This window comes from Strix uralensis, chromosome 12 (assembly GCF_047716275.1).
Source record: "Strix uralensis isolate ZFMK-TIS-50842 chromosome 12, bStrUra1, whole genome shotgun sequence".
In the NCBI taxonomy this organism is placed as follows: domain Eukaryota; kingdom Metazoa; phylum Chordata; class Aves; order Strigiformes; family Strigidae; genus Strix; species Strix uralensis.
The window spans coordinates 6,872,260-6,895,476 of NC_133983.1; the positions used below are offsets into that span (position 1 = coordinate 6,872,260).

Consider the following 23,217-nt stretch of genomic DNA (forward strand, 5'->3'; position numbering starts at 1 on the left):
CTTGCTGAAAGAAGAAAGTGGTAATTGTAATTTTTTTAAATATTTTTTTACAATACAGTCTTTTTATTTTTCTGTATGCTTTCCTATTAGAATACTACATAAACAAAACTGCTGATATCACCATGGAAAGGAATAGGGAGGAGAGGTCTAGTGTGGGGAAAAAAAAAAAAAGGTGTCTTTGCAGTAGAGAATAACAGGCTGTAGCCTTGTTATCTCAGAATGGCTGAGACAAGGGGACTCTCTGTGTCACTTTTCTGCTTCTTCAATCCTCAGATGCACCAAAGGATCCAATTTAAAGCATACTCATGACTGTTCTTCGTTGTTCTCACCTCCTAAAGGCCATTTTTTCCAGTGGACATTGCTGATATGTTTTGAGTATTTCTCTCTCATCATGAATATTGCCTTTCAACTAGGACCAGGATGTGAACACAACAAAAAAGTTTTAAAACATTTCATGTAAAAATACAGTTGTTTCCACATTTTATCAGTAATCCATGAGGTGTGGTGAAGCACACTCTTAATTCATATCTTATATGCTTAACTGTGAATTTAGGCAAGCTACCATTACAGAAACAAGTGTACCTCAATCCAAAAATAAACAAATAGCAGTTGTTCAAGAAAACAGTTTGAGTCATAACTGTGAATCACAGTTCTGGATAAGACAACGTGATGTACACGGTAGCAGAATATTAGTTTTACAAATGACCAAACAGCAAACCGTTTTTGATACTTACATCTGCCACTCTGTGAGTTGAGCTGAATCGAGGTGAAAAACCAGCCAGAACACAGTGCTGATGTGTCATATTGAGATCATCTAGGGACAGATTAGAAAACCTTAAGCACAGGGAAAAACTATACTTAATAAAACTTACTATGGCTGAATATGAATTAAAGACACTATATTAAGCATTTAAAGAGAAAAAATAAAGAATTCAGTCAGATAGTGCTATCTTCATAGAGCTCTAATATTTAGCAGAGCATGATAACTATTTGCTGTCCTAGTCTTACAATGACCTCTTCATATTAGTTTTCTCCCTGTTTATAGGGTTTAGAAGTAGCATTTTCCCACCTCTTATGGGAAAAGTTCAACTAAGCAAATTAATTCTTTCAAAGTTGAGGATCACTATAAACAACACACTACTCAGAAATTACAATCTCTTTTCTCAAAAATCACTGAACAATGCTGACATTTCTCAAAAAAAAGAAACAAAGAAAGAGAAAAAAAAAGACAAAGACATACTATTTCATCTTTTTATCTGAAACTTATCTGAAGTTCTCCCTTCAGCTCAGAGCCAAGAAACTGGGAACTCAGAAAGCACAACCTGTTCAAATACCTGTCTCCAAAGCATTTCATTTGTGACTTTCTTGTAGCTTGCCAGAGGGCTGTCATGGACTTGAGTTCACAGACTGGCAAACAAAACAGCCCCACAAACCCTGTAGATGGAACCTATTTGCTTGCCATCAGAGTTTCGTCAAAATTATCATAACTGAAGAATTCTTGAATTCTGACAAATTAGCGTTTTTTAGAGAAAACATATTCCTCTAGAAAAGTTCAGACTAAATCTAGTAGCAACACTCCCTGTTACGCTGAGAACCATTCATGAAGCACTTTCAGTTCAAACATGGTGTTAAAATTATGCTGCCCTCTCAACCTTAACAAGACATTCAGGAAAATCGTGACAAAATCTATCAAAAATTTCTGTGAAATCTCTCCTGGGTTATAGTTTTGTAAGTTAGTAGAAAGAGTCTAAAAAAAAAGCATACAAAACTAAGTGATCTGAAGTGTTACCAAGCAAAAAAGCATCACAGACAAAATTAGAAGAGACCAGGAATAGAGACCTACGGGATGCTAGTTGGAGTCTGTATTTTCAACAATATCTGTTCTATCAGGGAATTTAGCTTCAGTCATCTTAATACAGCATGGTGAGACATTATAAAGCTTCATCCTTCCACCACATAAATATAATTTCTCTTTGAGAGATCAGTAATTGCATACCTGAAACCTGATATCCCAAATTCCTACTAATTTTTGAAAATGCCCTTCTAACCAAAATAACAGGCCATCAGAAAAGAACACAGTGTGTGAGGTTTAATGGTATTTTCTTTATTACTGAGAAAAGATATGCTCTAAAACATTTACTTTACCTTGCAAAAAGCCTGAAACTTCAAAACTGAGAGGAGTCTAATGAATAAGAATTCAGAAAAATGACTGAATTTATCCTAGTTGTAAGAACAGTGTTGTCTTTTTAGGAATTTTATAAGCAACTATTTACGAAGTTCATAGCCAAGACAGAAGACAGCACCACAAACTTGAAAAAAAATAAAAATAAAAATCAGAAAAACAATTTATTTAAGAAACTGGCAGACAAGTGTAATGAAAGAGGATTGAATTCCCCATGAGAAAGTTTAGATGGGAGGTAAGCTTATTTTCTATTTGTATGAAGTTTGCAGATAGGTGAAGTTGAAAAGCTTGAAAAAAAAAAATGCTCCAAAACAAGCAAAAAACCACAGGAAAATGCAACTTCCTACATAAATATATGAGGGTTAAATTGCATAGAGTCAAGTCTTGCAAGGGCCACAGAACATGATCACCTCTGGACACTGCAATATTTAAATATCACAATCATTTTCAAGAAGAATTGTCACAGAAAACAAACATAAACACTTCCATGACCCCATTCAGTGCCCATTCAGTGTGATGTGTTTTATGTAGCAAACACAGCATTAAAAGTATTACATTTTGATTTGCACCTTTACTCAAACTCTTGGCAAATCCTTCATTGTAGAACTCCCCCTTGAAATTGCTTCCAACTGTCTCTAATCCTTCATGACTCTTAGAAAGAAGCCTGTAATTTTAATTTAAGAGTTTATAATTCATCTAAAACTGTAATTGTACAAAAATAGTTGAAGCTTCATGGATTGCATGTCTCAAAGAATATTTGAAAAATACATTCTAGGTCTTAAAAGACTACAGTAAAGATTTGATTTACTTTTTCTTCTAAAAATATATTAATTGAAAAGAAAAAGCACTCTTTGTTAAATTGGCCATTGTCCATTTGGCAGGAAAAGCTTTTATTCAGATACAAAACACTACATCTAGATAAGTATTTTGGTTTTAGAGCCAAACCAAAACTGTTACCTTCCTTGGACACCCATGTCAGAACTGCCACAGCGCTCTCATGGTTTTAGGTAAAATACAATACATATGGAGTTAACATCAGTTTTACATGACTAAACACTGATCGATGAGGTTTGGAAAACCAAAAACACAGCCTCTCCAGTATTACACATCACATAAAATATATGCATATAAAAGTAGGAATATACATATCAGTCCTGTTTTGGAAAACTGCATGCAGGCAAGCTATTTATCAGACAGTTCTCCTGAATTTGTGATGAGGTAAGAGCCAACATGGCATCTTTTCTGCCAGGAAACAGTGGACCCTTAACTTGCCACAAATTCAGGACAACCATGGCACACACATCTCATTTCAATATCTATCACAAAAACAAAGCGCCACAAAACTTATGTGAACTGTATAATGCACAAGAAGTGACTTTTTTATTTTAAATCACCATTAACACCAACTTAGCAATGTATTTAGTGCAGTTTCAAGAACTGTCACACAATCCCATCACTTTCTTAAAAGTCTTGCCTTCCATATGGATGCTTACGAGATGCATATGCCAATTAACTAACTGCTAGGTAAGAAGTTTTGAGAATTGGACTACAATTTTCTGCTTACATGACTGTTCCTCTCCCAGAGCTTTCCCATGTCTATGAAAAATGCTGTCACTTGCACAGACTATTATTCACAAGACTGATCCAGCCTTTTGCTTGTTTACAGATTTGAAAACACTACAGATTTTCCAAATTTAAAATAGTAATTCTAGAAAACAATGAAGAAAAGCTAATGAAATCCAATACATGTCAGAGCGCTATCCTGACCAAAGAGAATTTTCTCAATCAAAGCCTAATGACAGACATTAAAGTTGTTCATATTTACCTGTATTAACAGGATACCATTGTGCCACCAGTCACTGTGAAAGTGCGGATGATTACTTGCACTTCAGGCAGTATAATGAGTAAATCAGTTTGCCCAAACTACTGACAATATTGCAAAGGGCTTGTTTGCATTCAAAGGAACACACCTTGGTGGGTAACAGACACGTGGTGTTTGAATGCTGGAAAAAATAACTTCATTTTTCTGTCTGAGGTGGAGCACCTAAGAAACAAAGATACTATTTCCTGCATACATGTATATGGCAAAATCTGTATTCTTTTTAACGGATTGTTTTATTTTTTTATTCCTACTACCTTCTGCCTGCCACTTCCCAATGAATCATCTGCCACCTTAAGGCCAGATCCCATTATAGGGCTACTATAGCTGAGACAAGATTTATTAAAAGAAATTAATCACATGTATGATTGTGTACAGGTGGCCCAAGCCACCTTGGAAAGCAAAGTTATCAACTTGAAGTCTGTTTAAATGATTTGGAGGTCAGGTTTTGACTTTACAGATGAAGTACTAAGAAGTCATAAGAATGTTTAGCAGATGATCTGATTAGCTGCAAATGCTTACAATTATTTCAGACAGAATTTCCAGCTACAGAAACTTCAGATAACACACCTTGTGTAAAACATAGTTACAAAATGGAGGGTTTATTTAATATAGATCCCTATTCCTCACACCTGCAGGAAAAACCAAAAACCAGAAAACCATCTAAGATACTTGGTGCTTTAATACATTTATCCATGTAAGGCCTCTGTAAAGTTGGTAACTGACACAGAAAAACCTAAGGGTAAGGAGAGGTTAAGGGACTTGCCAAAGTTTGCATGGAAATTCTGTGAGGGAAGCAGGTTTACAGCTCCTAAGACTAATGCTATTGTTTTAACACCTGAGCACCCTTCCACTACCAGACACAGACTATTATTCTCTATGTGGATCCCCTTATCAGACAAGCTTCTCAGCAATTTTCCTGCTATCTACAGCAGATACATTTTGGAATTTGGATGTTGCATATTCTATTTTAAATTGCGGGATCAAGTTTATGTCATAGATCTTTCTGTCTCTCCCCTCTACAGACTTCTGCCATCCTGTTCTTTTCTCAGATACATCCCTTGCAGCATATAATCTCAGCACAGCTCTCTCCACTGCTTGAAACTACTGACAGTTCCTCTCTGTTCTCTCGGGTGTAGTTCTTCTCAGTTCCTGTTCACATCTCACTGTATGCTTTCTTCTACACAACTGAATTACCTGGGCACCACTAGCAGAAACACTGAAAGCCGTGTGCTTGTATAGCCTTTGTCAAAAGAATGGAATAATGGATATGTGTATATATATATGCTTAACTAACGTATGTATACTTAATTATTAGAGCACCAGTGAGGTGAGGAGCCAAAGCACTCAGAGAGAAACAATGACTGTATACCCATGTCACTGCAGACCATTAAGACATAAACAATACAAGGTAGAAAGAAAGGAAATTAATTCTTAGCCAAAGGAGCAGGGACTAAAGGCCCAAAACTTATCACTTCTAGGTAAAGTACTTCCCAGGAAAACATAAACCACAATGGATGCTCTCAGAATTAACAATAGGTGTTTATATTGTCTTTTCTATCTTCTTTCATGTCTTCTTCCTGAACTTTTTAGACAGTTGCCTTTTTGTCATCTATTTCATGATGCAGATAAAAGGTACGCTGGGGTTTAAAGCACTGGCAAAAGCTTTGATATTCTAAACACCAAAATATCTACAAACAAAACTGAAATGCACTTGTGCTATTAGTTTTCTTAACTGCCATAAACAAATAATCTTCTTTTTAACCATATTACAGTTTTCAATTTTCAAAAGCTTTCCCACCATTTCCAATTCTACTTGCATCTAACTGCACACAATGCTTCAACAGGAGAAAACCTTACCAAATTAATTTTACTGTAGGTATGTCAACAAAAAGCACCAGGAAGGTATGTCTCCTTCTCCAAGAAATTATGGGTCAGTGGAATAATACTTCCATAACAGAAAACTAGAGGGATGATCTGTCCCTAATTAAGAAATATTTTTAGTTTTTAAACAAGAAAAGTGTGCACAAACAAAACACAGAATGAATTAAAAGGCTGAACGAAAAAAAAAAATAATTACGTTTGGAATTCGCCAAACTTCATGATCAAAGTTTAGTAACGACAAATATGTTTCTGGGGTTCGAAGTCTTAATAATCAAGGAGTATAGCATTTGGATTAAATGTGCACTCAAGGAAAAAAAAATAAAAAGGTTAAAAAACTCCAACACGTTCAAGATGCTAGAGAGCAAAGAGGGTTCAAGTTAGTTTGTGGAAATAGAAGCAGATTAAATATCTAGAAATAGTTTAATGAGCCACTATATACATGTGGAAGTGTTTCCATTAAATACTTATCTTTAACCACAAGCCAGCCTCCGCAATGTGTGTACCCTACTTCTGGTTGGTTATAAAAATAATTTTTTGATGCTTCTTGAACTATAATTTGCTGGGAGTGGGGAGTGGTATAGGATTCCAAGTTCATCTTCATGCTGTTTTAAAACCCTAACCTTCAAGCAAGAGCTTGATCTATGGGAAACAGCTGCAGAAAAGTAAATCTCCCTTTGAAAAAGTCCAGAATGTATTTTTGTTAAGTATGTTTTGAAGTCATGGTAGGAAAATTAGTGAAAATTGTAAATCTGCTTGCAAATCTGGTCGTGTCTAACTCAAAGATTAGGGGAAAGATTCCAATTTAATAGCAAGACCATGACAACCCTAGTTAAGCATGCTCTAGGACAGAGCAGATGGGGCCCTTTGCTCACCTCCACGCGTTTTGGATTTATTGCATGCACCCAACACGTTTCATATTAGACACCCCTTGACTGTGTACTTGAGACAGCAGGGTTCAGTATGCACTTCCTCTGCAGACCAATATATTATTCTAAATTGAGCTAAAGTGTTTCCGTTTCATGAGTGATATAAAGTTCAGATTTGAGTTTTTAGGTGGCAGGTTTGCAGTCATTCACCAGATATTTTTTCTTCATATTAGGAAAAGTAAGCTTTACCAAATAAAAACCAAAAATCTGTCTTACTGAAAGTAATTCTGGATTTTGTTTTGTTTTGTTTAAAAAGCATATATTTATATTATTTTAATAGCTTACTTGAAGAATGGATTTGATCACCTCATGTTTAGTACTAACATACATTTAAATTATGGCTTATGATTTCATCTGAAGAGGACTGTTGAGAATGCAGGTGTAAATTTATGTTTTAAGACTGCATTTTACTAAAATTCTACCCAGAATAACAAAAAACATTTTATAGAGCCAACGAAAAGAGGAACATAAACGTTACTAAATGTCTACTAGAAATGCTAACACACCCCCAATCTTTTTGTTTCATTTGATATACCCATTGATCGAGATTTACAAGTTACTGTAATTGCACATTACTATTAGAAATATCAAGTTACCACATTTTCTTATCTAAGATTTGCATGTACAGTATTACGAAATAGTTGGGGTATTACAGGTACAGGAGTTGATATGACCTGACTTTTTAACTGTAAGGAACACACTGAAGTTGACATTTCAGTATTTTACAAAATTCATATAAAGCAGTTAGCACTGTACCATTTCAGTAAGTAGAAGAACAGACCTACAGAGCTGCTGAGTTTTTTGCTAGAGTTGGATGAGTCGATGGTAGTCAGAAAAAGTACACAGTCCTACCAATCTGACCCTGTACATCAACAGCTGCTACTAGCTGCAGTACTCTTACCGTAATGTTTTATTTTCTAGATACCTTGCATACTGCTGCCACTGCTTTTAAAATAATGGCAGCAAGAAGACTCTGCTTACTGAAATGAGGTTCTGGAATGTATGATGTATAAATGCACAAGATAAATGAATCTATTGTCAGGTTACATTTTATACAGAGCTTTCGTATTTTATCGTTTAGATGGCATCCTCAAAATGCCTCCTCTTAGAAGTCTGTTCAAAAAAATTTGAACAGTAAAAAGTACACTAAAACTGTGTATGTCCACTTAGATTGTCTTTCACTTCAAGCAAAAATGATAAAAGCAGTTCTACTGTACATAGAAACCTAATAAAAGGGCCAGCTTGAGAATACTCTCTCAGACTGTATAAAATAGTAATTTTTTTTAAGTAATTGAGGGTAAAAAAATAGAGAGGCTATGGAAATACAGAAGAGATTATCAAACACCTGGCCTACAGAGCTCAAATCTGTAGCTCTCCACAAAGTATTAATAAGAAAGTGATTTACACATCATCTTCAAAAGAATGTTTAATATATCCTTTGTTTCCATCTAAACATGATCATGATGTTATGTGTTAAACAAACTAACTTTCTGACCCACCCTTCATACAGCATCCCTGGTAATACTTCAGTTACTGTATATAAATTCCATCGGGGAATAATAAAATGTCCTTATGATCTGGTAACTCAGTCAACCACAATCTACAGTATTTTGCAATAAAAATACTGAAGCTAGATCCCTTATTTTATTAATTGCCTTCTGAATCTGTTGCCCAGCAAAGCTGTGTATGCACAAACTTCCCAGTCAGGAAGGATTAGATAAGAAGTTTACTTGATGCCTGAACTTCGAAAATGGATTAATAATTCCCTTTCTAGGAATGTTTAGCTGCCACTTAAACTTCACTTTCATATGTATCTCCATTTCCCTCCAGGCTGCTACTCTATATCCTCACAAATACAGAAAGGGCGGCACATCCACAGCACTGTGCCAAAGGATCTCACATCTTAACAGTTGATCTGTTCATGTCTGAACATACTTAAGAGCAGAGACAGTCCAGTTCTTTTACACAAGATACCTCATTGATGACAGTGCACAGGATTTGATGAGGTAACTAATAACATACTATATGTTTTTTAAGATTGCCCACAAAGGTATTACTGGTAGTAAGTAAACTGTTGCCATATTTGTTGGAAGATAAAAGTGAAAGGTAAAAGTGAAAAGACTGTTCAACCCAACAAGTTGGCAGCACGACAGGTCATTCTAGGGACATTTCACGGAGCCTACCTTCCAAGTTACAAACACATAAACAGGGAACATTGCAAGTGCTCTCACTCATGATGTCTGTCAAGCCAAGTCACTAAACAGGCAAACATGATGTCAGAAGCATTGTTCATGTTTTGAGTTGTGTGATAAATAATTTGTTTAAACAAAAATGATAACCAAGAGAAACACAAGCCAAAAGAGAAAGCAACAGATTTTGTGTCAACACACCTTAGCCACAGTTGTTTCATTTTCTTCAATGGAAAAACCTTAGTGTGTGAGCTCAGCTGCTCAAATAAATAAACTTAGTTTAATTTTCTTCATTTAATCCTCTACACCTGAGACATTGAGACTCACTCATGGAGTATGACAGCTCTGTCCCTTATGATCTTAGTATAATCACACTACTAGAAAACAGTATGTTTGAATATACACATGGAAAAGTTTAGCAGGAGAGAAATGTCACGCCTAAAATCGGTGACCAGTAAAACATCCACAAATTGGCATAATGTTTGAAACTTCAAGAACCATGGTGCCAGAAAACTTTAAGACTGCTACAGTGACAACTTACATAATATGTAGCCAGTCTATAAGCCAAACTCAAGAACAGGAATTTTTTTTTGTTGAACATAGCAGATGCAGATGCTCACAGTTACTCAGTAAGAATAGTAAGAACAGAAAAAGGAATCAGCATCTACAAATACAAGGATGGGATGGATACAGCTCAACTTTTCACAAGATCTGAGGAAATTCTGCTTATGGCCTGAAGCCTGACTTGGACTAGCAATTCTGACTGCACAACAGACAGAAAAGGCTCAAAAAGAATACTTCCTTTCTTAGCTGTGAAATGAAAGAATCATTAGGGAAAAAAAAGTTCCCCAAAATACACTGGAAGTGGGCAGGGTAGGAGGAATTTATTTTACACTCTAGTCAGATGTCATATCTTTCTAAATAAGGAAAGTCCTAACTTAAAGGAAGGTATGATAATTTATATTAAAATAAGTGTCACTTGCTCTGTTTTCAACAGAAAGTTCACCTTCTTAGCCCTTGAAAATTACCAAGCATCAAGTAGAAGTCTCCTTGGTGAAGTGGCATTGCTAATCCAGGTGTCTCTATGTCCCATGCTACCTTCAAGCCTACGTGCCAAACAGCTGGGTCTCTTCCTCTCAGTTTTTGTTCATTACTTTCTTCCATGGCTGAACCTTTATTGAGAGAGAGAAAAAAAAAAAAAAAACACCAACACCACAAAGATGACAGACAAGGTGAGAACCATAAAATACAATATCCGGTCTAATAATACAGACTTAATGATATCCCACATTGGTACAATCTTAATAGGCTTATAACATTTGGTATAATCACCGTCTCCAAATTCAAAAGTACGTTATAGGTAAAAAAAACAAACCAGCCATATGAGATCAAGAATTTTTGCAACTAACTTTACTAAAATGAAAACTTAATGTTAACTACATAGTAAAGAAAAAATCAAAGCAAAGTTTGTAATGGACTCAAGTTTTTCTGAAGTCCTCAAGTACATGAAATAAGAGTTTTAGTTAATCTGCTTTTTTTTTTTTTTTTTTACATTAATAAAACTATAAGCATAGAAGAAAAAAAGAAAATAATGCAGCAACACTGATATAAAAAGAGATACCTTCTAAAAGAATTTCAACTCATAAATGGCCAAAACATTTTATGAACAATTTCGGTTGCTTACATACTTGCAATTTCACCAAATCATAAACTGAGGCAAAGTAAGGTGAAATAATGGGCACAAAACACAATCTAGACCAACAAAGTTGAGTGAATCTTGCAATCATATCTGTCATTCTTTTCGCAAAATTATTAGTCAAACATGCTTAGATAACATGTGCAAGAGCCAACGAAGCTTCAATGCATTTGTCACAACATTTTTCTTATCATTAAGCAACATGAATGTGTTGAGCTTGGGGAAAAAATAATCCACTGCATAGAAATAGTATTTAGAGCTTAATCCCTCAGAACTATTTTCATAAGCTTAGTTCACTGCAGTACAAACTGAAAGATACAGTCAGCATTTGTAACAAGGTATTTGGGAGCTACGGTATAACAGTTTTATGGCTAAAGTAACAGAGCATTTTGACAGAGGGAGGATGAAGTTTTAATAAGCAGTTGGCACAGAATGGCAGTGAACGGTTAGAAATCATCAACTATGTAGCATGCCTAATTATTGCTTATAAATTAGTAACTGTGTGTGTCCATTTCACTGTCCATTTCAAATGGGTTTTCATATAATATTTTTTTTGACTTTTGTCTTCATTTAATTCTAGAATAAAAATACTAAAATAAAGATTTATAACTCTTATTACAATAAGTATACATAAAAAGTGACCTTGAACTCACACTTTCAAAATATTCAAGTCATTTACCTTCATGGTTACTGCAATGTTTGTTTAGTTGGAAATAGCCTTTAGTAATTAATAAATTGTCTTAATTTTCTACATCAACTAAATATTGCTTAAATTCAGGAAGCAGAGAGCCAAAATCTTTTAAAAAGCCAATCTAAAGTTCTTTGTTAAAACTCCGACTGTAAATTCGGTTCCCGTATTCCCTCCCTTTGCTGTTGCAGTTCTCATTCAGCTGAAGCTTTGGCTCAGGAGCTCTAGGCCTTTCTATCAAGGAGCACAGAAATGAGAAAACAAGAGCTAGCAAATACTTAGAAAAAAATCAATACTAAAGTCTTCAAGGGGCTTTCATATTTTCTGCCCTGTTCAGATAAATCGTAATTTAATTTAAGAAAAATGTTTTCTGAAAACTGCAAATAGGATGGCTTTCAAGGCATTTTTAATGCAATACATCATGGATATTATAAAGAGAGGTAACCTTTCTGGGTTAACTCTCTCTGTTATGCTGCTTTCCCATTCACTCTGGCAGCAGCACTGTTCACAATATGGCACCAATAAAATATAGAACTACAATCAGAGACAGCAATTTCAATCAAAGTTTCCTGGGGTCTCCTCATAAATCCAGCACCTTTGGAATGTGCTCGTTAAAATGACTTATTTTTTGCAGTTTGATAAATTTTTTATTGCTTAAGTACAGAGTTCAAATGTAGCTCACAGTCTCCTTTTCTCTATATTCACAGTTATCGCACCTTATAATTATCAGCAGCAATTGAAACTGATTGCTCCTACCATGTTATTTCGGTAACAAATGGAAGCAAGCTGCTACTAGCTTTTAAATGCAAGCTATTCTGAAAGTTACAGCAAGAGGGAAAAAAAAAAAAAAAAAAGACACCTTCACGTTTGTGCTCTAGGTAGCACTGACAAACTTTTACATAAAAAGAAGTTGTTTTTAAATTCTTTATGTCACACCTCAAGTATGACTGAATGCTGTATATTCATTGATATAATTACAGTTCCCAAAGTAAAAACACTTGGATGCATCTAAACCATAGGTATTCAAAAGTAAATCACGTGGATCTTCCACATATGCAGCACCTTAAGAACATGTATTTATTTTGGAGTAGACTATATAGAACTGGTCAAATGTAGCAGTATTAAACAGAAATATAATCAAATTTATCTGCAAATTTGAATTCTGTTCATTAAAGATTTATAGAATTTGGCCTGCAAGAAACCTTTACGCTTGCATCCCTGCTGAAATGATGCAACCAGGTAACAAGCGTACCACAACATAACAACAATACCTCATCAAACCTGTAATTAAGGTAAAACCATGAAAGCGAGAATGTAGCTGCAGAAAATTGGCCACAACATTATGCTTCTAACTAGTCAGCTCAAATTTCAGAGATGTTGCAGCTCTAAGACCTGATCTTATCAGGTTTAGGTCATGGTTAGGTTCAGAACAACAAGAAACTTGTTTTCCTGGATCTAGTTTGGTCATTGTTCCACAGCACAGAAAGCAAAAGAAGCCTTGAAAGGTTTCTTTGCTATTTGGCACCAAAAATCTTCAAAAAGAGTTTGAGAGTTTTCTGACACTCTGAAACCTAAATGTTCTCTATTCAAGTCAAATTGTGATGCCAAACTACATCCTAAATGTAATCTTAAATCAAACATGATTTCTTAAACAGAATCACTGGCAACACATTGCTAAAAACAATAAGGACCGTAAACATCTAGTTTGTCATTAAATCCAAAGGATCATTGTTAGACAGATACAGAAAAAATAATTTTTTATAGCTTGATTGATTTATTCCAGAATGTAAAATAATTTGGGCACATGTTCAGCGATTAATGAAATATATACATTATTACAGTCTTCCATAGCAATTTATATATGTTATATGCAAGAAGTGAAAAAAGCAGAGCATACTTTGCTTTTCAGGAGCTGGTGGGAAAGAATGAGTATCCACCCAGAGTTATTTCTTCTATCTTATTACTGAAAAGCTATAGCATAAGAGGTTAATTAAACTATACTAACATTTTAGCTTTTGCTTGCAACTGACATTCACAAAAACAAAAACCAGATTTGCCAACACTGTTCTTATCAATTCATATTTGGAATACTGTGTCCAAATATATCACGAACAAAAGCACTAAAATAAGAACAAAGAATATTCTGCCATCACTTCATGCTTGAAGGAGACTTTATCAAATCAGTCAGAGCATGGTTAAAAAAAACCCACAACAATAGTTAATTCAAATGATGATTTCTGTTTAGAAAACAAGGATTCAAATCTATTATTATGAGAGTAATCAGATCATTACAAATTTGTGATTCTCTCAGAATATAATTCCAACTGGTCAGAACCTACAAGTTACAGATGTGACCATTTTGCTCACATATTCATTTCTTAAGAAATAATATATATTTTTCTACATACCATTTCTATTCCTCCAACAAGCAACATTTCTACTACATTATTGACATTAAAACCCATTTAATATAATTGTTCTCATCCTGTACAAACATCTACTTCATGACTTCTATCCATTAAGCAGTACATAAAGAGGATTATTGGTCAACTACAAATCTAGATTGACTTCAATGCTGAACAACTTTTTTAGTTTCAGGATATATTTTTTTTTAACCTAGTGAGGAAACATACGTCTGTAGTGAATCTCAATTATTTTTATTCGCAATTACTGTAAAAATTAAATAGCTTTCATTAGAGTTAATGCTAGGATAATGCATCTAACATCACAGTGTGAAAGAATACAAACAGCATTTTACAAAAGAAACAAGAATAAAAGCTCCTTCAAGATCAGTCATTACTGCAACTAACTGTAAATTTGTTAAACCTTTCAACATCACCTTGTCAGTGAACTAAGCCAGTTGTTTAGTACTTAAAGAGATTTATACAGCAAGTAGGCCTTACAGCAAGATGACAAACAAGACACTGTAAAGAATTCCAGAGAAAACTACTTATCTAACCTCAAACATTTTTTGTGGGAAAGCCAGGTAAAAGAAACGTGGACACTTTCAGTGACTACATTATTTTCCATCTCTAAGTTGGTAACTGAAACAAGTCTCTACTTCAAAGAACATCTTTAGAACCAACTAGTGCTCCGCTAAGCAGTAAAACTTCCTACAAAACTTACAAAGACCTGAGGGAAAGCTGTTCATTAGGAAATTTTCATGGATAAAATCCAATTTTTGAAAATGCCCTTATTCCACCAGTATTTGGATTGCAGTTTACTTTATAAATAGAGCAGGAAATAAAAATGGGTTATTAGTTTACCATATTAAAATCCTGAACAAGTTTTTACCTTAACGCTCTCATGTGCTAGGATATTTGTAAGCTACTGTGTTATTAAAAATCCTAAATTGGTCAAAATTTGGAATTCCTGTTCCATGGTAAATTCTGAAAAGTAAATTAGTTCCAAATAGTGTTATTGACAGTATAATTGAACACACATTCTGTAAGGTATTCAGTTTTGCATATGCACCATGACTGCCACTCATGCACTTTCATGCAGTATACACATTAAAAGGAAATTTCCCAAATTTTTGTGACGGCCTATTCTTATCACTTGATAACATACTTTTAATCTAGTGTAACGTAATGCATTTCATTTTAACATAAATAAAAGCAAATATTATTCAGCTAAACATTAAGCAAAATGTCTTATCTTATTTTGTTGTTAGAAATGTACCTCATGTGAAGTTGCTTTGAAACAGTTTGACACTGGAAACGAGAAAATGAACAGTGATACTAATTAGAATATTGGCTTGTTCCAATATCTTTACGTTAGCTCTCAAATTTCTTTTTTGGCAAATTAAAAACTGCTTCTACTCCCATTAATACTGATCAAAAGTTTCAAACATTAAATTTTCATTGTGGCATCAAACACCAAACAAGTGAACAAGAAAATAAAGTTGTTTCAATTACAGTATTATCTGGCTTAATACTATTTAATCACATAAGTAGGTACCAAACAAATAATGATATAGAAATGCAAATTAAATTAAAAAGAAAACCATGTAACCTGCGTTATGCATGTCTAAACAGTCTAACAAACAGCTGCCAGCATGCAGTAAGATTGCTTGACTCCTATATCTCCTGCTATTCAGAATCTGAAAACCTGGGGATTCTGCATTTGTGGCAGGACACATTGGTACTAGCCATGAAGCTCTGAAGCCCTAGCTTCCCCATGCCACGGAGCTGCCACAGATCCTCAGTGTGTGCAGTACTACAGAGACCAGTAAGAATCTGAGGAATAGAGAGCTGACAAAAAGCACAGGCAAGACCTAGCAGAAAAGCTAGTTTTAACAAAAATCAACATTTGTGATTATAAATAACTTATGTTTGAACTTCCCACATAAAATTACTAATCCATCTAATTGACATATTCTAAGGAAAAATTGTTCCATCAAAAAAATTCTGAGCACCTCTACTCTTTTTGTTATGTATTCTATAATGATTCTGTAATAGTTGTTATACACTACAGTGAGAATTCAGTGCTAACTCACTAGTAAATGAACTAAATGAATTAATGGAGTAAGTAATAAAAGATACTGGCGTAAAAAGCAAATATATTTATGAAAAATGGGAAGAGGACTCAAGATATGCTTCTACAAAGACTTAATAATAGTCTTTAAAAAGATGTAGAACCTCTTCATGCTTCACAGTTATGAAGAGTTTGGTGAGAGATATAGTAAATACTGACAGTCTTTGTGAACTGTGGAAACCACCAACACATTAAAGTGATATGGAACTGGAATGAATAACACTATAAGCACTGATACATTTATAAACACCAGCATTTGAAAGCTATAAACAGGAAATCAGAAGTGCATAAGACAATCTATTTAGTTCTCTAAAATCAAATAGGCTAATTATTCCTCTTGGATGTGCTGGGTAGAAAACTTCAAGATACACAGGTATTTACTGTCACTTAAATTACAATGCCATATTCACAAACTACAATCAGGTTCCATCTCCTCCAAATTATTAGTAAGTAGGCCAACTATAAATACAGCTTCATTTAGGGATATACAGCGACAACCACAACCTGAACACAGACAGATGCGAGAGAACTGTTTTCACATGAAGGTGTACTACTGGGCATTTCCTCGTGATGCTCAGGAGTCATGCCAGGCACCTTAAACTCCCTCTGAAGTTCACGACATCAACTTAAGCCATGCGCAAAAGCTATCAAGTGGCATTCAATTTTGTTCAGATTTAGGTCTGACTTCATAAATAATTTTCTTCCCAAAAAACCATCTTCTACATTATCTCCAGCTACAGTGAAGTTTTAGTATCACCACCTCCTGCCAAGAAATCCCCCAAATATATAATCAAATTTCAATTTGACCAAAACCTTTTGGAATCACTGCAAAAATTAAAAAATTTGAAGTAGTAATTTTGTATTTTTTTGTAAATGTAAATGATAGAATGATCGATTCATTCACTGAAAAGTTCTTAGCATTTTAAAGTTTTCATGTCTATTTTTAAATCCTTCAGGAAAAAATATGAACTTTTAAGTGTACTTACGAAAAAATCTTGTGTGTGGCAAAAACATTAAGTACATACAGATATCAAAATAATTTTTTGTCTAAATAGATTAAATCTTTCTTTCTACCCTTGTCAATCAAATCTTCCACAGAATTTGCAGTGGTTTTAAAACAGCGTATTTTTTACCTAACTTGCTGAACTTGAAGAAACAAAATCAAGTGACAAATCTGAATAAACATAGCAGCTTTCTTTTTTGTTAATTTGTATCTCTCTGAACTTAAAGAGACTCATTTTTTCCCCTCCACAAGCAAGTTTTATGTTAAAGTAAAAAATGTTAAAGCATATTACAATAAATCCTCACAAAGAGTATTATTACTTCAAGTTCATGTTTACGTTTCTTTAACTTAAAATGTTAATGAAAACATATTTATCTACAGTACTACTGAAAAAAAATAATCACTGGACAGAAAATACCAGTGTCTTTGGCAAACAGGACAGAAAAAGTTCATGAATAAAATGACACTTCTACTGGTCAGGGAATCTCTTCTGTTCAGTTTGCTAAGCCGGTTGATGTTCTATGTCCGGGAAACTGTAAATATGATGATTTCAGCTGAACTTTAAGTAACAAAGTGACCCATTTTTTCATAACTAATAACAAAACTAACAAGAGAATGCACATGAAAGTATAAGCTATTATTTTTACATCATGGTCTTTAGCCAAAACCTACCGAAGTCAACGTGAATTCTTCCCATGTTTTGAAGCAAACATCAAAGGATTTTTGAAAGGACCAAAAACCAGTTGTGAATTATGAAACATAACAGAGCATTTGCAAATTCAAATCAAGTGTCTAAATTCTAATCTTATGTTTCCAAAACTGGAAGCCATTAAAAAAAAAAAACCCAAGGCTTTGTTCAAACATTGTTAGGAAAAAATAAAAATCCTCATGTCTGTTCTTAAATAAAGATAAAAATGGGAAAGGCAATTGAAACTAAAAATGAAATATTTAACGACTCTTCAACTACACTTTTTTCCCCTTAATACTGCATTTAAATGTTTTTTAAATAACTAAGAGCCTGCAAAGCCTGTCAGACAACAGGTCTTTTAATGGAAAATTTCCACCCTTCCCAACTACAGAAATGTTGGCAAGTCCTCCATAAAACATGCATTAGCACTACAGCATGCCTAGACAAAGTGTATATACTTCCAAGTAAATACAGTAATACTTTTATACAAAACCAACCTAAAATGATCTTTCCAAAGAAAGAAGAGTAGTAAAATCAGCATAAAGCAGCAGTGAGTTTGTATATGATGAATGATACAATAAAGGCAGTGATCTCAACTACAATGAAGCATTTTACAGAATAGAAAATATGCACATGAGTTAACCTGAAAGAGGTATTTGACAGATTTTGATTTCTGGGCTCTTAGTCAAGATTTTCATCATACCAATTTTTATATCTACTTGGAGAACAACTGATAAGCCCACTACAGTGAACACAGGTATATTTTGTACGGGTTTTAGTAGAAAAAAAGATAGGGCTTAAATACAGAAAGTAGCACAATATATTCAGAAGCACGTGACAAATCTAGACTAGCATGCAGGTGTGCTTATGTACGTACACACAAGGCAACATAAAAGAGCTTCAGGGGTTTAATATATTTATATCATCAGTCAACTCCTATCTCCCATCACTCACCTTCACAGCTATAACTGTACACAGCAACCGTTGACCTTTCAACCAGATTCTCGTCATGGTGCCAGCTCACTGCCATGTTCCCCATTCCAAAATAAGGTTCTTGTTTCAAGTACAGCATTTGTAGTGGATCCATATAATTTAATAAAGTCACGTTATAAGATGTTCTGTTCTTTAGACTTACATAGTCATCCTCTGGTACACAACAACTGCTTTGATCTTTTGAAACTGACCCCTTCTCCATAAGAGAAGTAGCAAAATTTTGCTCCCTATCTATTACAGTAGTATCTTTACTTTCTTTGGTCTCAAACAAATTTTGTCCTTGTAATGCCTTGACTGCTTCAATATGCAAGTAGTCATTCAGTCTGATTAATGCTTTACAAGCGTCATGTATTTGAGGACTGCAATATTTTATATCATAACCTTCAATAGGCCAAGGAACTGTAAATAATCTTGTGTTCAAGTACTTGTAAGTGCATCCTGGATTTCCAATTAATATGCGAGACACTGGGGTAACAAAATCTTTTCCTTTGATCCTTACAAGATCTTGAAAGAAACAATCATGTTTTCGCAAGGTCAGAAAGCCTTCTTGTACCATTTGATGGAGCTCTTCAGGTACTGTATCAGATTTTCTGAATATCAGCTTGGAATATTTTGTCTTCCACTAAAGGAGAAAAAAACACAACCAAACAACAAAAACAGCAAAAGAATTATTCTTTTTACAGAAACCAAAGTATTTCATATATTCAAGAACAGACAAGACTAAGCTGACAAGTTATCAACCATGAGTCTAGAATATGGTGAAGAAATAGATGCCAGTATTTGTTACTTTATTTTCATATTTCAGTATATTGCACAAACTGTGGATACGTACTAGTGGCCTGTAACCAGAGAATATCACCAGGGCAAACCTATAAATAAACAGATCTGAGGATTCTGGCAGAAATCAACAGAATGTATAAGCTACCCTGATGAATCTGTAGATAATGCTACCTTTAAGTATACAAACAATAGAATATCAAGCAGTAACAAAGCGCCTTGTCTTTTTGCAATGGTTGCAAAGACCATTCAGTCCCATTCTGATGTACAGAATTCTAGAGGGCTACATGATAAACTGAAATAGTTTTATATAACAACAATTTTTCAGGCAAAAATAACAAAATGAAAATATAAATTTTCAAAAAAAGGCCAACATTCTGCTCTGCTGCACCTCTATCTTCAAAAGAGTCCTTGACATACTGGTCCTTTCTATTTTCACATTCCTCAATGCATGCCAATTAACTCCTCTATTTTATCTGAAAGTTCCCCTTTCAGATACAAGAAAATTTCTGACCTTATTTTCCTCCCCATCTCCCCACCTGTAATATCCTTTTTCCTCATATCCTCTTCTGACCACACCAGCTCTGGTACCAGCTGGAGTTCTGAATCCAGCAGTGTGTGGAGGCAACAGCTCCCAGCAAGTTATAACACTGTAAATCAGCAGTATTTTGCTTTGTATACAAAATACTGCTTCCCACCCCAGGAAGGCTTGGATACTCACTAAGGAAGTGAGTATCACATAATCACACCTTTTACTAGTTGCCTGTAAATCTGCTTTAACTGCTGCTGAGACTGTTTGGCAAACTGGACAAAGGCTAGAGGATAAGTTCTTAGATAGACTAAATTCCTATGTATTTCATTAAAATTAATTAACAAATGAAAAAAAACCCAGATGCTAACTAATGCCCTTAGTAAGAAAAGGCTGTAATGTGAGTCTATTACGTATCAATTAGCATGTGTGAAGATCTAAGCCACTCACTATACCTATTTCCTTTTGTGCAGCAATTAAGTCACCAGATGTAGAAAGGTAGATACTGATCGTGTTGTGAGGAAAAAAATAGGTAAATTGAAATCTGAAGGCATGAGACAATGGCACAAGAGCATATGGATGCACAAAACTGATCTATCAAAACTTTTACTAACATAATAGCTTATGCTCAAAGTGCTTTTAAAAGCAAATAAAAGCCACCAACACAAAAGCATCACACTGACCAACAATCCATCTGCAGGCTCCTTCTGGTACAACTCAAAACCACTTTACTAGCACTATATACTTCCAAGTCAGATTTAAACCTGACTTTCAGGAAATTAATTTTAAAATCCAGAAAAGGTTTCTTTAAAAACCACAAACTAGGCAGTAAGTCAGTATGCACATTTTCTACTGCATGAAAACTGTTAGGACTTTTGCATCGTTACGCATTGTTAGCCTACAACACTGAAGAGGTGGCTTTATAGCATCATTTGTTTCTACTAAAAAGGGGAACACAAAAGGAAGTCTATTCTAATTTTATGCTTATACATAATAAATCTTAGTTTATCTATAAACCCTGCCACCATTTCTTGTGAGTTTTTACTGTGAAGCTAACTCCCTTTCTTTACACATTCTTATGATTTCCAAAACCTAGCTTCCTAGAGAGAGGGAATAACAGTACCTACAGATAATAATAATTTCTGGTAATAGTATTTACATGCTTAACTTTAAATACCAAAGCTTGAATATGATCCCAGATCTGTTTGAATGTCCCTCTACAATCCCCATGACAGAACACTGGATCCCAGCTTTCATTAAAAGAACTGAATATGAACTTGATAAACGCAATTTGCCTGAGCTTGCCAGAAGCCTGAAACGATTCCTTTAGAGGTCCTGAACTGTCCCTTTTGTTTCAATCACTGCTTTGTATCTGTAGCCTTTGAACAGTACAGTGAAAAAATCCTTATAAAGAATAACTACTGAAATGAGTAACTGCAAATTTTAAGGATTTACAGCTATAGGCTACAGTCAGATGTGTGGTATAGGTTGATGGGAATCATAAGTATTCTTTCACAATCATAGTTAATAATGACAGAGCATTATAAATTGTGACACAAAGATTATGACTGCATGTTTTGTTTCGTTATGCAAGTGATACGTATAAAAGAAAGAGCACTAACAGTTCTATAGCAGTATCCCAGTATTTCTTTAACTAATTCTGTATACTGGACATACTCAGGTCAGATTAACCAATTACCACATTACATATGCTATTATGGAATATTAAAAAAAACATTATTACTACATATTTTTAAACCATTTAATATACTGAATTTCTGACATGTATCACACACATGAAATTCAAATTATTGCAACCTGAAGGAGGGAAGTAACAATATGATGTAAAACAACTAAATGCCTGAAAACATGCACTAGAAAGGAAGCGCACAGATTTTACAAAGGTAACAACACTGTATTCCCCTCCTGAACTGCAGAGGTAATGTCTTCCACATTTTGTTGCCAGCCAAGTCAGAGACATGTTACCTTTGGGTTGTGTTTTAAAATTACATGCTTAAGAACTATTTTATCATTAAGTTTTACACAGTATACTTAGGATTCTACCTTAAAAAAAACCCAATACACTGATATCTCAGAATAAATCCGGAAGTGGAAACACATTTTCGACACATCACATGAAAACAGTTTGGTCGCCTTTAAATCTCCGACTAGTCTTTGTGCTATGTCCTACATAAGGAAAGCATTAAGAGATCAGAACACAGGGTGAAAGCTGGGTTCACACTGGACACCTTCTTGTTTTGGGGGGATGGGAAAGGGGGAGTAATCATGTACTCTGCGTTGTAACTCTGACAGCAAGTATTAAAGGTCAATGCACTGTTCACTCTGAAAGAAGTAGGTACATTACCAGCAACTACAGGACGAAAGAAAAAGCACATTTGATGCTCAATTCTTCATATGAATGTTACGCACATAATTTTAAATATACACATGCTTCCATTTCTAATGGTGGTACTCAACACAGACAATCACCCTACAGGATGACCCAAGTGATAAAATAAAGTTAGAAATCAGCAGTAAGAACCCTTGATAAGCAAACTGCCACTTACATCACAAAATGATAGTCTGTACTTCAGATAGTTGTGTATTGCCTTGTTAACCAGACTTTTTCTTGTTCATAACTGGCTTTAAAAATTACATTGTTTCAGCCTCTGGTTTGGGGTCCATTTCTAAAATGTTTCATCAGGCAAGATGCATTGAAAGAGGATGTCAGTGAAGTTTTACTTGTAATGGAATTTCTTAGTTTTGTTCAGAGTGCACATTTCCATACCTGACAGGATACTGTAGGTTTTTTACTTTCATCTCATGTAATCCAACACCCCTTTCCAACATGTTCAAAGAATACTGTTTTATAAGGGGTGGATCCTTAAGGGAGCAAGGCAGGCTTCTCCAGGAAAGACAGACTACAAAACTAAACTGTATATGATCTTCTATTTTGCCAATTTGTTGTCTTCAAGCTCTCACCCTTCTTTCCTCTCCATCTGTAGTACATTTAAGCATCATGGAACTTGTAGTATCTACAGCTGTGATTAAAGTAACATTTCATAGCCATCATAAGAATTTTAAAAGTGTTTGTGATGCTTATGATTATCACATATATTTAAAAATACCTAGCATGCACACAAACACTACACAAAAAGTATAACTCTATATGACGCAGAAAGAATGTATCTAAACTCTATTAAGGCTTGAACAGGTCTGATTTCACTGCTTGTCTTGTTCCCATTAT

At 34.6% G+C, this 23,217-nt stretch overlaps 1 protein-coding gene across 8 annotated transcripts in view; it reads right to left on the reverse strand.

Annotated features, from left to right (window-relative positions):
• The window catches only part of FTO (FTO alpha-ketoglutarate dependent dioxygenase), a 257,854-nt gene that overhangs the window by 185,356 nt on the left and 49,281 nt on the right, over nucleotides 1-23,217 (reverse strand). For 7 of the 8 annotated variants that reach the window (XR_012630603.1, XM_074882060.1, XM_074882056.1 and 4 more), the window contains 3 exons: nucleotides 18,626-19,286; nucleotides 10,089-10,232; nucleotides 735-814 (listed from right to left, as the gene is read on the reverse strand). Coding sequence is in view for 7 of the 8 variants with exons in the window: in XM_074882060.1 (XP_074738161.1) it covers nucleotides 735-814; nucleotides 10,089-10,232; nucleotides 18,626-19,286 (885 nt within the window). In the remaining variant the exon portion in view is untranslated. The remainder of the gene's footprint in view (nucleotides 1-734; nucleotides 815-10,088; nucleotides 10,233-18,625; nucleotides 19,287-23,217) is intronic. The other variant, XM_074882061.1, reaches the window with a different exon arrangement.